At 36.4% G+C, this 13,978-nt stretch overlaps 2 protein-coding genes and 1 long non-coding RNA gene across 3 annotated transcripts; 2 read left to right on the top strand and 1 right to left on the bottom strand.

The window, feature by feature from the left end:
• The first annotated feature begins 211 nt into the window (after positions 1 to 211).
• Positions 212 to 7,039, top strand: LOC117131842. Its single transcript, XM_033284681.1, has 2 exons — positions 212 to 5,898; positions 6,151 to 7,039. The coding sequence occupies exons 1-2, from the start codon at positions 5,461 to 5,463 to the stop codon at positions 6,361 to 6,363; spliced, it is 651 nt and encodes a 216-aa protein (XP_033140572.1). The 5' UTR covers positions 212 to 5,460; the 3' UTR covers positions 6,364 to 7,039.
• Positions 6,527 to 8,054, top strand: LOC117131958 (nucleolar protein 58-like). Its single transcript, XM_033285208.1, has 3 exons — positions 6,527 to 6,970; positions 7,042 to 7,821; positions 7,920 to 8,054. Exons 1-3 carry the CDS (start codon positions 6,527 to 6,529, stop codon positions 8,052 to 8,054), a joined length of 1,359 nt encoding a protein of 452 aa, XP_033141099.1.
• A 1,874-nt stretch (positions 8,055 to 9,928) lies between these two features.
• On the bottom strand, positions 9,929 to 13,773 carry LOC117131843. The gene is made up of 2 exons (XR_004455241.1): positions 11,880 to 13,773; positions 9,929 to 11,727 (listed from the first exon to the last, which is right to left on the bottom strand). It is a non-coding gene; the product is annotated as an uncharacterized LOC117131843 (long non-coding RNA).
• Positions 13,774 to 13,978: the final 205 nt, after the last annotated feature.

The raw sequence follows: 13,978 nt of genomic DNA, 5'->3' as shown, positions 1-13,978 counted from the left end.
AATCTATTAATGTAAGCAAATATGTGAAAACTAATTATTAATATACATCCACTGACTATGAGAAAAAAAAAATATATATATATATACAGCAAGTTGTTTTTAGCCGTTGACCTCCCACTCCTACTTCTTATTTCTTGGAAATTTCCGAGAAGTAATTTTTGTAGAGATAATCACATTTTAATAACTCACAAGTTACTAATGTTGACCTAATTGTGTTATCATGTTTGATTTATGTGCAGGGCTGTATAATTTAGATAATATTTTCCTATGTAAAGAAAAAGATTTCTCTAAATGAAAAAAATACAATTAATTTTGTAAGTAGTGAATTTTGAAGGGCTTACCTACCAGTCTTTCACTAGATCATTCAACTTTGGTTTTTAACAAAACGCTATTTCAATATGGATCAATTCAAATTAATATATTAAAGGTTATGTGGGAACTAAACCCTTTTCAATATTTATTTACAAAATTTAAGATAATTTCGTTAAAAACCAAATATTTCCAGTATTTATTACACACCAAACTTATCCAAACACTTTCTTTAAATACACTAGAGTAGATCTATTATGCTGAAACGACAAGCTAGACTCAAAAAGCATTTTTAACCTTTTGTAGCAAAAATGATATCACTTTGATTGGACTTCACTTTATAATTGAATCTCCACTATCATTTGGTTATCGTTCATTTCTTCAACCTTCAAATTATTTGCTACCATTATTCAATTAGCATTCCCATCAAGAAATATACTAATTATATTCTAAATATAAAATGATGTATTAGATCGATTACGTTAGAGTGTGATAGATATGTATAATGGATAAGGTTAAAAGAAAAATATATAATCTTTATATCTGAACGGCTGAGATTGATCAAAACGTGATGAGGTTTGTTGAGCGACACACTCTCGTCATAAAGACGAACTTATGAATGAAATGACCGTCTTTCTCGATTCAACATGATGTTAAATGTACTACTATAATGTACTTACTACATACAATTATAACTGATGAAGAGGCGTTTCTATAATAGCCACTGAGAATTTGAAAGATAGATAACTTTTTTTCAAAGGTGAAAGATACATAACAAACATACCCAATACATTATCCTAATTTGTTGTGTCAACTATATACTAGTATATGATTATTTTTCTTGTTAGTTATAATCAAATTAACCAAGAAATACAAAGGAGAGCAAAAAGATCATGACAATACGCATAGGTAGAGAAAGATAGCGATGTGTTCAATTTATTATGCTTTTAATTGAATATTTATTTATTTTGGCATCAACGCTATGAACGATTCGCAAGCTAGAAACAACTAATTCAGAATCGAGTTACAGCAAGATGACAAAAGGAATAAATTTCGTAGATTTCTGGATTAGATAAAAAGAATAAATTTCCTTTTGAAAAAAAAAATAAAATAAATCTCGTAGATTTTTGGATTTATGTTTTAAAGCGATACGTCGTGGCCGGTAAGGCACATCAAATATGTTGACTTTGACCTGTGAAGCCTCCGACTTTCAGAGAGGCTTAACTAAAGAATAAAACTCCGAATGGTACATGCGGTTTGAGCGATACGGGACAAGCGGTTTAATTGCAGTGCGGTTTTAACAGTTATAAAAATATATATATATATATGATATATGTAGAGATTTTTGTTACTGTTAACTGCGGTGCAGGGCAGAACGGTTCGTAACATTTGAAGCCTAAAATTAAAGAAAATCATGTTTTGATATACTAAAGCTTCGAATGGTGACCATCGTTCCGCTCCGCCCCGCAGTTAACATTAACAAAATTTCTACATGTACTATATATCTATACATTTTTATAACTGTTAAAACCGCACCACAGTTGAACCGCTTGTCCCGCACCGCTCAAACCGTAGTCACCATTCGAAACCTAAAACGAAGATCATAGGAAATTGCAAATATTTTGGCAGTTTTATAAATATTTTTTTTTGTCGACGGAAGTTTTATAAAAAAAAAATTAAAATGTTGACTGCCAGATTATTTTGCTCATTTGTCAAATGACTATTTGGAATAATTAGCTTGATTTAATCAATCTTTTTAATTCTATATTGTAAATATACTTGTTAATTAACCGTGTTATAAAGAATACTGTATAGAGGTTAGTGTAAGGAATTACATAGAAAACAAAGCAAATTCATTGGAAGATAAAAGCAATTCAAAATATCATTCTGTTTAAAACTGTTTTAAATCAAAGTTGGCATGAAAAAATGGAAACCAACCCAAAAGCAAAAGTCCACCGAGCCGATAGTGTACCGAACAGTCGGGCTGGACAAGTTAATTTGATTTGATTTGTTATTTGTTTCGATTCGATCCGAAAAATTTGGATATCTATAAAATTTCAAAACAAAACAAATACTAAAAATCAATATTCCTTAAAATAAAAAAAATCACAAATACTCAAATTTTAAGAAGTGGATATCCGCTCTGATGTATAAATACATGTATATTTTGATTAAATTTAGAGTTTTAAATGTATAAATTTATAAAATTATTATTTAACAAATATTTTAATAAATTATATTCATATTATTACTTATAAAAGTATTAAATCAAAAAACATTATATGACAATCATAACTTTTTCTTAAGTTTTGTCTTATTATTGTTAATTAAGTTTAAAATTTATAAAACATATACTTTCACTACTTCTTTTAATATTTATTTTATATATTATGTATAAGAAATATTTTAAAGAATAAATTTAGATCAAATTTTCTAGATTATTTGTATTAAGTAAAAACAGATTTGATATCCGTAAGTATTCATAAATATCTTTAAATATCTATATATTTTTTGGATATTCGTATTTTTTTCGAACCAAAGCAAGTAAGAAAATTATAAATACCGAAAATTTGGTAGTATTTTCTTTGTGCCCAGCCTAACCGAACAGGTTGAATGATTGCTGTTGACTATTTTAAATACGGAAAACATATGTATAATTGCATGTTGAAGTGTGAGCGAGACCTAGTCACCTAACTACCTAAGACTATGAGAGGCTTCAACATACGGCAAGAGAATATAATAAGGCCAATTTGGTTATATTTTTTTATCAATCGACTAATTTTTTTTTTTTTTTTTTAACAGGAGGTTCAAAGGTGACCCGTAATCCGCACGTGGTTTCCGTTTGCCCAAAGGCCCGTAATCCGCACATGGTTTCCGATTGCCAACCATCTAATCCCCCTGGCCCGGAACCAGCCGGCACTAATACCCATTACCCAAGGACTCAGCACCAACGCCGCGATAACTTTAAACTTGGGGAGGGCATAAAGCATTCCGTGGCCACAGGGGGTATTCGAATCCGGGTCCGTATTGGTGTGTTAACTACCTCAAGACCACTAGCCCACCACCCTGTTAACTATCGACTAATCTAACTCAGCGTACACACGAACACGCACAAATATATAAGATGGTTAGATCATAATAATAATAATACCGTGACCGTGTTTTCTTATAAAGAAAATAAAATCGCAAGTATTCAGATCGAACATAATCTTAACCGCTTTGTCGAATTTTTATTTATAAATACACTTGGGTGGAAACAGTGGAATATACATACATGCGCGGGGAAGGGTGGTCCTGAACATAGGCTACATAGCGAACTGAAGCATTCCACTAGGATCTCCAAATTTTGAAAAACAAAACACCGAGAAAGACCTTCGAAATGATAAAAAAAATTGTTAAAACTTTACTAAAATGTTTATGGTTCCCCCAGCATTTCAGGGAAGCGAGCATGGGCAACATTGTGTTTTATATTTCGATAGCAAATTAACAATGATATTTAATATCATGTACTCTCTCCGTACCTAAATATAAGACGTTTTAGGTAAAACACGGTTATTAAAAAATTTATTTTTATCTAAAATATATTATTAAAACTTTAAATTAAAAACAATTGAATCAATTACAAAATAAAACTATTAAATTTGATTGGTTGCATAATTTTTAACAAAGTTAAAGTTATCACGAACTATGAAAATATCTTACATATTGGAACATAAAAATTTCTTCTAAACATCCTATATTTAGGAACATAGGAAGTATGATTTCTAATAAGAGAAAATTACTAGAATGTTACACATTTTATGGTTTATTACTAGAATGTTGTACATCTTTGTTTTATTACTAGAATGTTTTCTCTTTCCTAGTAATTTACAATAAGGGGCTTTTGTTATGTTTTATTTTCTGAAACTAATTTTAAAGATCAAAGCCACATCAGTTATTAAAAATCCACATCACATCAGTTATTTTCTGAAACCAAACCGTCTCTATCACTATCACTATCATACATACGGTTTTGTCAAAAAAAAAAAACACGAAGAACTGTGTTGTGTCGAAGAAGGAACCGCAAACCGAAATCCTCTCACCCTTCGAAACCCTCGTCGACATTGTTCTTTACTTCCTCGAACTCTCTCTAACTCTCTGTCGTTGAACTCTCTATAACTCTCTGTCGTTGAACTCTGTCTCGTCGGAGTTTTTAGAAACCGTCGTCTGTACGAAATCGCCTTCACCGCATTCTCATCAACGAGTTCATCTTTTCCGGTAAGATGTCGCGACGTTATATATTGTATTTTGGTTGAGTTTGTGGGTCAGTTATATATTGCGACTGAGATTGTTTGTGTTTTGGTTGAGGCTGTAATATGGGTGTGTCGAGGTTTTTGTTGCGACTGAGTTAGGGTTATGTTGACTGTGCTATGGGTTTGTCGAGGATTTTGTTGTGTCTGAGTTAGGGTTATGTTGCGGCTGAGATATGTGATTGTCTAGGCTTTTGTTGTGTCTGAATTAGGGCTTTTTGTTGTGGCTGAGTTATGGTTATGTTATAACTGAGTAATTATTATGTTATGGCTGAGTTATGGTTATGTTATAACTGAGTAATTATTATGTTATGGTTGAGTTATGGTTATGTTATAACTGAGTAATTATTATGTTATGGCTGAGTTATATATATGACCTAATATATTTTAATATTATGATATGGCTGTGTTATTTTTATGTTGTGGCTGATTTATTGTTGTGTTATATGATCAGACGGATGTTAGTCAAGTCGAACCACGTGATTACCCTCCAAGACTTTACCCTTCTAACCTAGAAGGTAAAGATATCAATCATAATTTCCGTGCAGGACATTTCCCCCACATTAAAGAAACAATAGGACTCGATGTGTGGGAAGAACTGGTGAACTCTCCCATTGGACTAGTTGCTAGGCTACTTTCACGCGAAAGCATTTGGTCTGGTAGGACCGTACACTATCTGCTATGTAGACAGCTGCGAGTGCATAAAAAGGAGATATGGTTTGTTGTGGTTGATGATGTTATCAGGTTTAGCTTGCTCGAGTTTTGTGAGATCACTGGGTTAAACACAGGTCCATTGCCAACAGAAAGTTTTGAACCTGATCAATACAAAGAGTTTTGGGAGGAGTTGAAGGTGCCGCTTGGGATGGGACCCAAGTATGATGAGCTGAAGGCAGCATTAGAGTTCTGTCCTGGTTGGAGTTTTGAAAAGCGTAAGTGGTTGGGGATGTTATTTCTTCAAGCCATGGGACTGTACTGTTTGCATCACAATTCAAGGATACCCTTTCAAAGTGCAATAAGGGTATTCGACGATGAAGCCATGAGGTCGTATCCATGGGGTCGGACTGCATACGAAGTTCTTGTTGACTCTCTGAAAACACTGTCTCCAGATGGAAAGTCATACACAGTAAGCGGCATGAAGGACGTTTTATTGGTTTGGGCGTATGAGTCCATCGTCTGTTTCGGTGAGAAGTTTGGGAGAGTGGTCAACAATGAAGACGTTCCTCTTTTGCGATGGGGTGGAAGGCGTACACGTTCAAGTTTTGATACTGTCTTGTCTGACGAAATCAAAGATCATGGCGAGGTAATGTTTAACTGCTACTTATACGACTGAGTTAACAGCTACTTAATGGTTGAGTTTATTTTATATTGTTGCCGAATTAGTCTATTTGATGGCTGAGTTTATTTTATATTGTGACCGAATTAATTTATTTGATGGCTTGGTTTTGTGTTATTTGATGGCTGAGTTTATTTTATATTGTGACCGAATTAATTTATTTGATGGCTTGGTTTTGTGTTATTTGATGGCTGAGTTTATGATAAACTGGTGTTGCAGGTCCGTTTGAGGAGAATGGTTATGAAGGAGTCAATTGAAGAGATGTTTCCTGTATGGTCGGATGAACCTGACGACCCACAACTCGTTAGGTTGGTAGAAGACATACACGCAGGTAGATACGTGAAAGGTTTCTGGGAAGTACAGAGGGATGAGCAGGGGAAGGGGAATGAGAAGAAGAAAAAAGAAAACGAAGGGAGTTTCATCAGAAGCTGAGCCATCAACAAAGAAGCAGAAGAAAGAAGCTGCTGAAACGAGAAAGGGTTCTAGCGAGGAGGAAGCTGTATTGGACAAAGCGACTCTGACGAATCTTGTGAGTGCTCTGCAGAATATTTCAGCAAAATTTGACGCTTACGATTTTGACCGGAACCGGCCAGTGATGGACGAGAAGACCCTAGATAACGTGGTGAAAGCTGTAGTGCAGCAGAGTCTGAAAGTTTTGGGGGAAAGGAAAATTCCCGACAACGATGCTAAACTCTCCTCCGCCGGCGTAGAAAAATCTTTATCGGTGACATCATCACCTCGTAGGAGGTCGCCACCGGAAAAGTCGGACAAAAGTCCAGTGGTAGAACCGCAGGCCCAGGAGGAGAAGTCTGTAAAAACTCCAGTGACAGAACCGCGGCAGCAGAAAAAGCCTGTCAAAAGTCCAGAGCCGCCGCAGCAGAAAGAGAAGGCTGTCAAAAGTCCGGTGCCGCCGCAGCGGAAGGAGAAGGCTGTCAAAAGTCCGGTGCCGGCGCAGCAGAAACAGCAGAAGTCAGTCAAAAGTCCAGCGTTAGCTGAGACCCCTGCAAAGAAGAATTCGGAGCTTGAGAAGGATACAGTGGTGAGAAGGATTTTGGGTGATGATTTTAATGAAATTGATTTCATCAGTGTTTCTCCTGCAAAGATTACTAGGATGCTAAGGATGGTAAGGATGCCAACGTTCCAGCCTATGGACGCGGCTTACGGGGCAAGGCCAAGCGTACTGTTACTGTAAAGGATGAGGCTATCGAGGATAAGAAAAAAGCACAGCGGGCAGAGGCTGCGTTGAAGAGGAAGGAGAAGCAAGAGGCTAAGAAAAAAGAGAACGAGGAGAAGAAACAGAAGAGAAAAGCGGCTGAGTTACAAAAGAAACAAGAGGCTGGGTTACAGAAGAAAAATAAGGAAGACGAGGCTGAGTTACCGAAAAAAAAGGAAAAAGAGGCTGAGTTACCGAAGAAGAAGAAAGAAGAAGAGGCTGAGTTACAGCGGTCTGAGGAATGTGTTGTGACGAACGACGAAGTTCTTGCGGAAGATAACGCATTGGCGGCGGAGTCTGATGTCGAGCCAGCTGAATTGATTAGATCTTCCGTGATAAAGGAATTTCGGGAGAAATCAGTTAAGTTATCTCCACAAGGGTTTTCATTGACGAACCTTGATTCAGCACCAGTTTTTCCGTACATTGGAGACAATGGACAGACGACTTGCATGAGGAAGAACATTACGCCTTCATCAGCAATATACGACCCTTGCGCACCTGTTGATCCGGCGCGACTGGAAAAACTGAAGCAACACATTAAGGCAATTCCACCCAAACCACCAGCACCTAAAGATAAACCAGAAAAACTCTCAGCTGATCATGAGAGTGACTTCTACAGCATACTCATGCATGAAAGACCGTGGCCTGACAAAGAATATGGATGGGTGTTTGATAATGTAAGTCTTTATTAAGGCTGACTTATATATTCTATAAAGGCTGACTTATATATTTAATTCATTATATTACGGCTGACTTATTATTTTTCTTTGTCTAGCATATCGCTGCGTATATGAACGTCCTCATACAAAGGTCCATGCGAGATCCCACTCCATTCTGGTCCAAGCGGATTGGTTTCATAGACCCTTGGTTGTTAAGTTTTGGGCTTACGATTACAGGCAGTTCAGGATGAAACCTGCTTCGTTCAAGTTCAAAGACAGTGGTTATGAAGCGTTGGTAAACGGGAGATTCCCCGAAGAATTTACAACAAACTTGAAGTGGTATGCAGATGTGGATCACGTGTACGGATGTCTTCAAACCGGCGGTAATCACTGGGTGGCGTTTCACGTGGATCTGATCAAGGAGAAGATAGATTGCTACGATCCAATCTATGGAGAGTCAACACCCGAAAGTGAGCAAAAAATGCTAAATGCTTTTAGACCTCTACTGGAGATGCTTCCCTGGATGTTGAATGAGCTTATTCCTGCCGATCTCCGAAAGCATTCTAGGAAGAGGTTCGCATTCAGACGGAGGAGCAAAAGATACATTCCACAAAACAACTTGTCAGGTGATTGTGGGGTTTATTCGTTGAAGTTTGTGGAGTGTCTAGCGCTTGGTGTATCTTTTGATGGCATAAACGATAGTAATATTCAAGGGTTACGGGTGAAGATGGCAGCAGATATCCTCGAGGAAGGAGGAAATGTTGGAATGAACAATTTGTTGTCAAAATGAAACTGTGTTTGTTTGTGAACCTGTGTTTGTTGTTATGTTAACTATTTGACTTTGGATATTATATGTCAGTCTTTTCGTTTTTATAACCCAGCCCTGTCATAGATGAGTAACTAAGCCAAACCCTAAATAGTCCCTAAAAACGAAAACTGCTGTAATAACTCAGTCGTATCGATTAGTAATACTCAGCCAGTACTCATTGATAACTCAGTCATACCTCAAACATACCCTAGAATCAAAATAATTAATAATTTTTCATTCGAATGTTATATATAAAGTCCAATTATCAAAATAATTAATAATAACTCAATGTGTGAGCATGATCTTTGTTGACTATACGAGTTTGGAATCGATTATAATCTTGAGGTATATGTTGTCTCTTACGAGTACCTAAAACTCTAAGCAGTGATATGAGGTGTGAGCATGATTCAAAACACGTAAACTGTTATTGTGTTATTTATTATGAATTTGTGATATTTATCATATCTTGTGGTTCGTACATCATAAATCATAACCCTAAACAATCTTATTCGGAACCCAAACCCTAAATAACTAAACCCTATACCCTAAACGGCAAACAACAAATCAGCCGTCAAGGTTTTAATAACTCAGCCTGTTAGTGTAAGTTAATATTTACATATGGCGCGGAAATTTTAGATATTTTATCTCGCGACCTTTGATGTCTTGCTTGACCAAACCCTGGCCCGGGTGTCTTGCTTGACCAAACCAGCGTAATCTGGTTTAAATTTCTAAGCGATCTCTCCCTGGCCATCCCGTCGATTTTAGCTGAAGGATGGGTTCATGATTGGCCGACATGGCGCACCATTCCCGATCATTTTAAGGAATGCTGGTTTCTTCAACTCGCTGTAAGGACAACATCTTTGAATTGTTTTTGATATTAGACATAATAACAGCACTTACATTTGGAAATTGGTTTTTTGTTGTAGCGCAAACGCACGTGGGCACGAAGATATAATTTTCAAGTTTGGACAAATTTTAATCTGGTGGCCAGAACGGTGTTTCGTTGTCAGATACGCCTCTTGAAGAGGAGGTGGACACATGGGGGTGAGAAGCCTGCGTGGATGCTAACTAGAGTTTGGCGTGATCTTGTCCACATGTTTGAAGAATTTGGTCCTGATAATTTTGGTTTTAGAAATTGATTTGTTGTTTTTGTTTGTATTCAGCCGTCAAGGTTTTGTAAAGTTGTTTAACTCAGCCGTTAAGTTTCTATAAAGTTGTTTAACTCAGCCATTAAGTTTCTATTAAGTTGTTTAACTCAGCCGTTAAGTTTCTATAAAGTTGTTTAACTCAGCCGTTAAGTTTCTATAAAGTTGTTTAACTCAGCTGTTAAGTTTTTATAAAGTTGTTTAACTCAGCCATTAAGTTTCTATAAAGTTGTTTAACTCAGTCGTTAAGTTTCTACAAAGTTGTTTAACTCAGCCGTTAAGGTTTTATAAAGTTGTTTAACTCAGCCGGAATTGTTTGCGTCAAACGTCAGTGTTTCAGTTAAGTAACTCAGCCGTAATACTAATTAAGACTCATTATTATACGGCTGGCACGCATGTATTGGATTATTTACATAATCGAGGTATTGTTATTTTTAATGTAACTCAGTCAATACGTCTACGTTAACTCAGCCAAAATATAGACGCTAACACAGCCGTAATACGAATTCAACTTAAGTGTTTGATAAAATAATAAAGAACCTTTCGTATTTCTTGATTTGATTGAGTTCTGTAATAATTAAAGTGCATCAAGTGTGTGGAAAAATACGGCTCAAACCTAATATCGAGGCATTTAATAGTTTATTAATTTAAATTATTCCTCTTTATTTGAATTTTTTAAAAAAAATGATTTTATATTACTACCACTATTGTTTAACTTTGTCTTTCACACCAATTTCTCTTTCATTCAAAGAAAATGTCTTCTTCATCATCTGTGTCTGGTAACACTTACTTTCACCGCCGGCATGTGGAAAGAGGAACGCCGAAACAGTGTTGGTGTGGTGAACCCGCTGAATTATGTACATCTGCATCACGGGCTAATCCAGGAAGACTGTACTATTGCTGTCGCAAAGGATATATTAAGGTTTGATTTTTAATTTTATTCATTATACTGTCAATGTGATACTAAGAGCTGGGCATGTTGGTGAAATCAGAGACATTTATTCAAATGGGCGGACGAGTGCTTGGTGGAAGAGGTAGAAGATATGAAATCGGTGATGAGTGACATGACCAAAGGCATATCAGATCTGAGAGTACACGTTGGTCGGTTGGAGAAAGAACTCGGTAAAGCGGAAAAGATGAAGTGTTTGATGTTTCCAGTGGTGGTTTGTGGGTTTGGTATGGCCATATTTTGGCACTATTTCTTTGCGTAGTCATGTGTTGTAATCATAATTTAGACGCAATGTTTTTAGTAACTCAGCTATTACGTTCAATGCAATTCAGCCAGTACGTTAATTAATTCATAATCAAACAATAACCCAGCCATAATACGAGTATTCGTCAGTCATAACGTTTTAATAACTCAGTTATAACGTTCATTGCAATTCAGCCGTTACGTTAATTAAGTCACTATCAAACAATAACCCAGCCATAATATGAGTATTCGTCAGTCATAATGTTTTAATAACTCAGTTATAACGTTCACTGCAACTCAGCCGTTACGTTAATTAAGTCATAATCAAACAATAACCCAGCCATTATATGAGTATTCGTCAGTCATAATAAGATAGTAACTCAGCTATAACGTTCAGTGGAAGTCAGTCATAATCAAACAATAACATAAACAATAACTCAACCATAATATGAATATTAGTCAGCCATAAAAAGAGACATACATAAATTTCTGGTTCGACATACATAAGTTTAGGTTCAAAATCACTCTTCCCTTTCCGGACATACACACATTAATGGAGTAGTTTTCCCATCTCCAACCACATTGAACACAAATAAGTCTCCTATGGTGCATCTGTTAGCACGACAAAACTTTCTCCAGCCTCTTCTGATGTAATACATGCCGTCTGCTTCGCTAAATCGCAAACTCACAGTCCATGAATTTCCCTCTTTGTTGACAAGTATTATCTCTTGGCATTGTTTGTTCAAAGCAGTACAAGTCGTAGCTCCCTCAGGAAGATACTGCAAACAAAGAACGTAAAGACACAGAACAGATCAAATCATATGTTAATAACTAACTAAATACTGCAAACACAGAACGTAAAGACACTGAACAGATCAAACCATATGTTAATAACTAACTAAATATGGTCTATAACTGAAAATAGACTCACAAGTTTGTCTTCTTTTAGATTCGAAGCAGTGACCTCAGCCTGAAAAAATAGTCAAATGAGAAAGAAGGAGCATCATCCGCATCGGCTTCTTCCTTGATGATGTGAGGATGTGTATACTGAATCTCACAACAGCTAGGACCAAATGGTGTGACATGAAACACCATATCTCCTTCGTGTTTGAAGATGACAATGTCACCGATTTGAAGGTCATGTGCTGTGGTGAAATCTTTCCAACCTCCGGTGAGTCTCCTGCCTTCTTGTATCACTTCCCAAGTTTGATCTGTAGCGTCCGATCTTAGTTTCCATGTTTTCCGGTTTGTCTTCCCTTCTATGTGCTGTGAGAAGAAGCCAAGTGGTATTGTCTGCAGGTCAGAAAAGCCAAAGTTAAGCAAACTCTAAAATAGGAACATATACACATGAGAAATAGAGAGTGTGTGTCTACCACGCCACTGTAGAAATCGGAAAGCAGAGGCTTCAAGAAATGAGGTTTGTGCGAATTAGGCATCTGCAAACAAGAAAAGAATGGGAAGAAAACATCATCGAACCTAAGCTGAATCCACAAATGTGCAAAAGAGAGGCTTCGGTTTTACCTTCGTATCGAGACGCTTCGAAATCGCCTTTCGTCGAGAGCTTTTCTTTTTTTTTTCGCGTTGGGACGAAAATGATTTTTTTTTTTCCTTGTGTAAAGTAAATAATGCCGGAAAATAGAACTCATCCGTAACATTGTTAATAATTATAATGCCGAAAAATAAAACTCAGTCGTAACATTGTTAATAATTAATAATGCCGAAGAATAAAACTCAGCCGTAACATTGTTAATAATTAATAATGCCGAAGAATAAAACTCAGCCGTAACATTGTTAATAATTAATAATACCGAAAAATAAACCTCAGCCGTAAAATTGTTAATATTTAATAATGTCGAAAAATAAAAGTTGACCAAAAGAGTCATACATAATTTAACTCAGTGTCGAGTTATGTCCTGACACGCATGTCCGAGTAATTTACGATATCGAGGTCATTATATGTTTATTTTATTTGGACACGCGTGATCTTTATATTTAATATGATTTCTCTATTATATTTCGAATATTTACAAGTAAAAGATAAAGGAAAAACCAGAGTCGACTTCTAAAACCTAAAGTAAGTCTCTTTCGTCCAAAATCGATTTTGAATTATTTTTTGTATTTTGGCCTTGTTCGATTTTGCATTATTTTTGTGTGCTATGATGTATAAATTAGATGGATCTACAGCGTGGAATTCCAAGAACGTGCGACTGTGGAGCTGCTACCATTGTGTTAACGTCAGGTACAATAAAGAATCCGGGTAGAAGATTTTATCGACGTGGAGCAAATTCGGGTCAAAACCATGTTTTCAAATGGCTTGATGAAGCACATGATGAAGAGTTTGTAGTTGTGGCAAACAAACTCGCGACGATAGAGTAGGATTTGGCCGCTATAAAAGCAGAATTAGATGATATGAAGAAAGACATAACTGAGATCATAAGAATTATTGAATGTCTTAGGATGAAGTCTTAAATGTATTAGTTGCTACTACTACTTCTTTGTTTACTCAGATTCTGTACTCATAAGTCAGTCTATATTTATGTCGTCCTTAGTCACATCAATGTGCCATAGGCAGAGACATTGTCGGTCCACAACATTTGCACATTGGCAAAGGTAGAAGGACGGAACATAAGTAGAAGTGAACATGGCCTTAATTTGACGGAACTCGTCAGTATGCCACAAACCCCATCCCCATTTCGCATCTCGAACAAGTTTCCCGACCCTGTCAACAGTTGCTCTTGGAATTCTCTGAAAATACTGCGCATCACCGTAAAAGATTGCTTGAGTCATAGCGTGTGTATACACTACTTTCGTATTCCACTTTAAAATCAATAATTACGTAGGGGCTATTACGTAACGTAGGGAAATTAAGTACGGACATTTTGTTTTTCGATGTCTGTGTCTCTCTTAAGTAATGGGAAGCGGGCTAGTCCCCGAAAATGCCAATACAAGACTTGCTTATATTGGTCAAGTAATAATCCAGCCGTAGTGCAAATCAATGAAAATAAAAACCCAACCACAATACAAAATTTG

The sequence above is a fragment of the Brassica rapa genome, chromosome A02 (genome assembly GCF_000309985.2).
Source record: "Brassica rapa cultivar Chiifu-401-42 chromosome A02, CAAS_Brap_v3.01, whole genome shotgun sequence".
NCBI lineage: Eukaryota > Viridiplantae > Streptophyta > Magnoliopsida > Brassicales > Brassicaceae > Brassica > Brassica rapa.
Note: the sequence above shows the minus strand (reverse complement) of the source record. Positions and strands in the feature narration are given on the sequence as shown.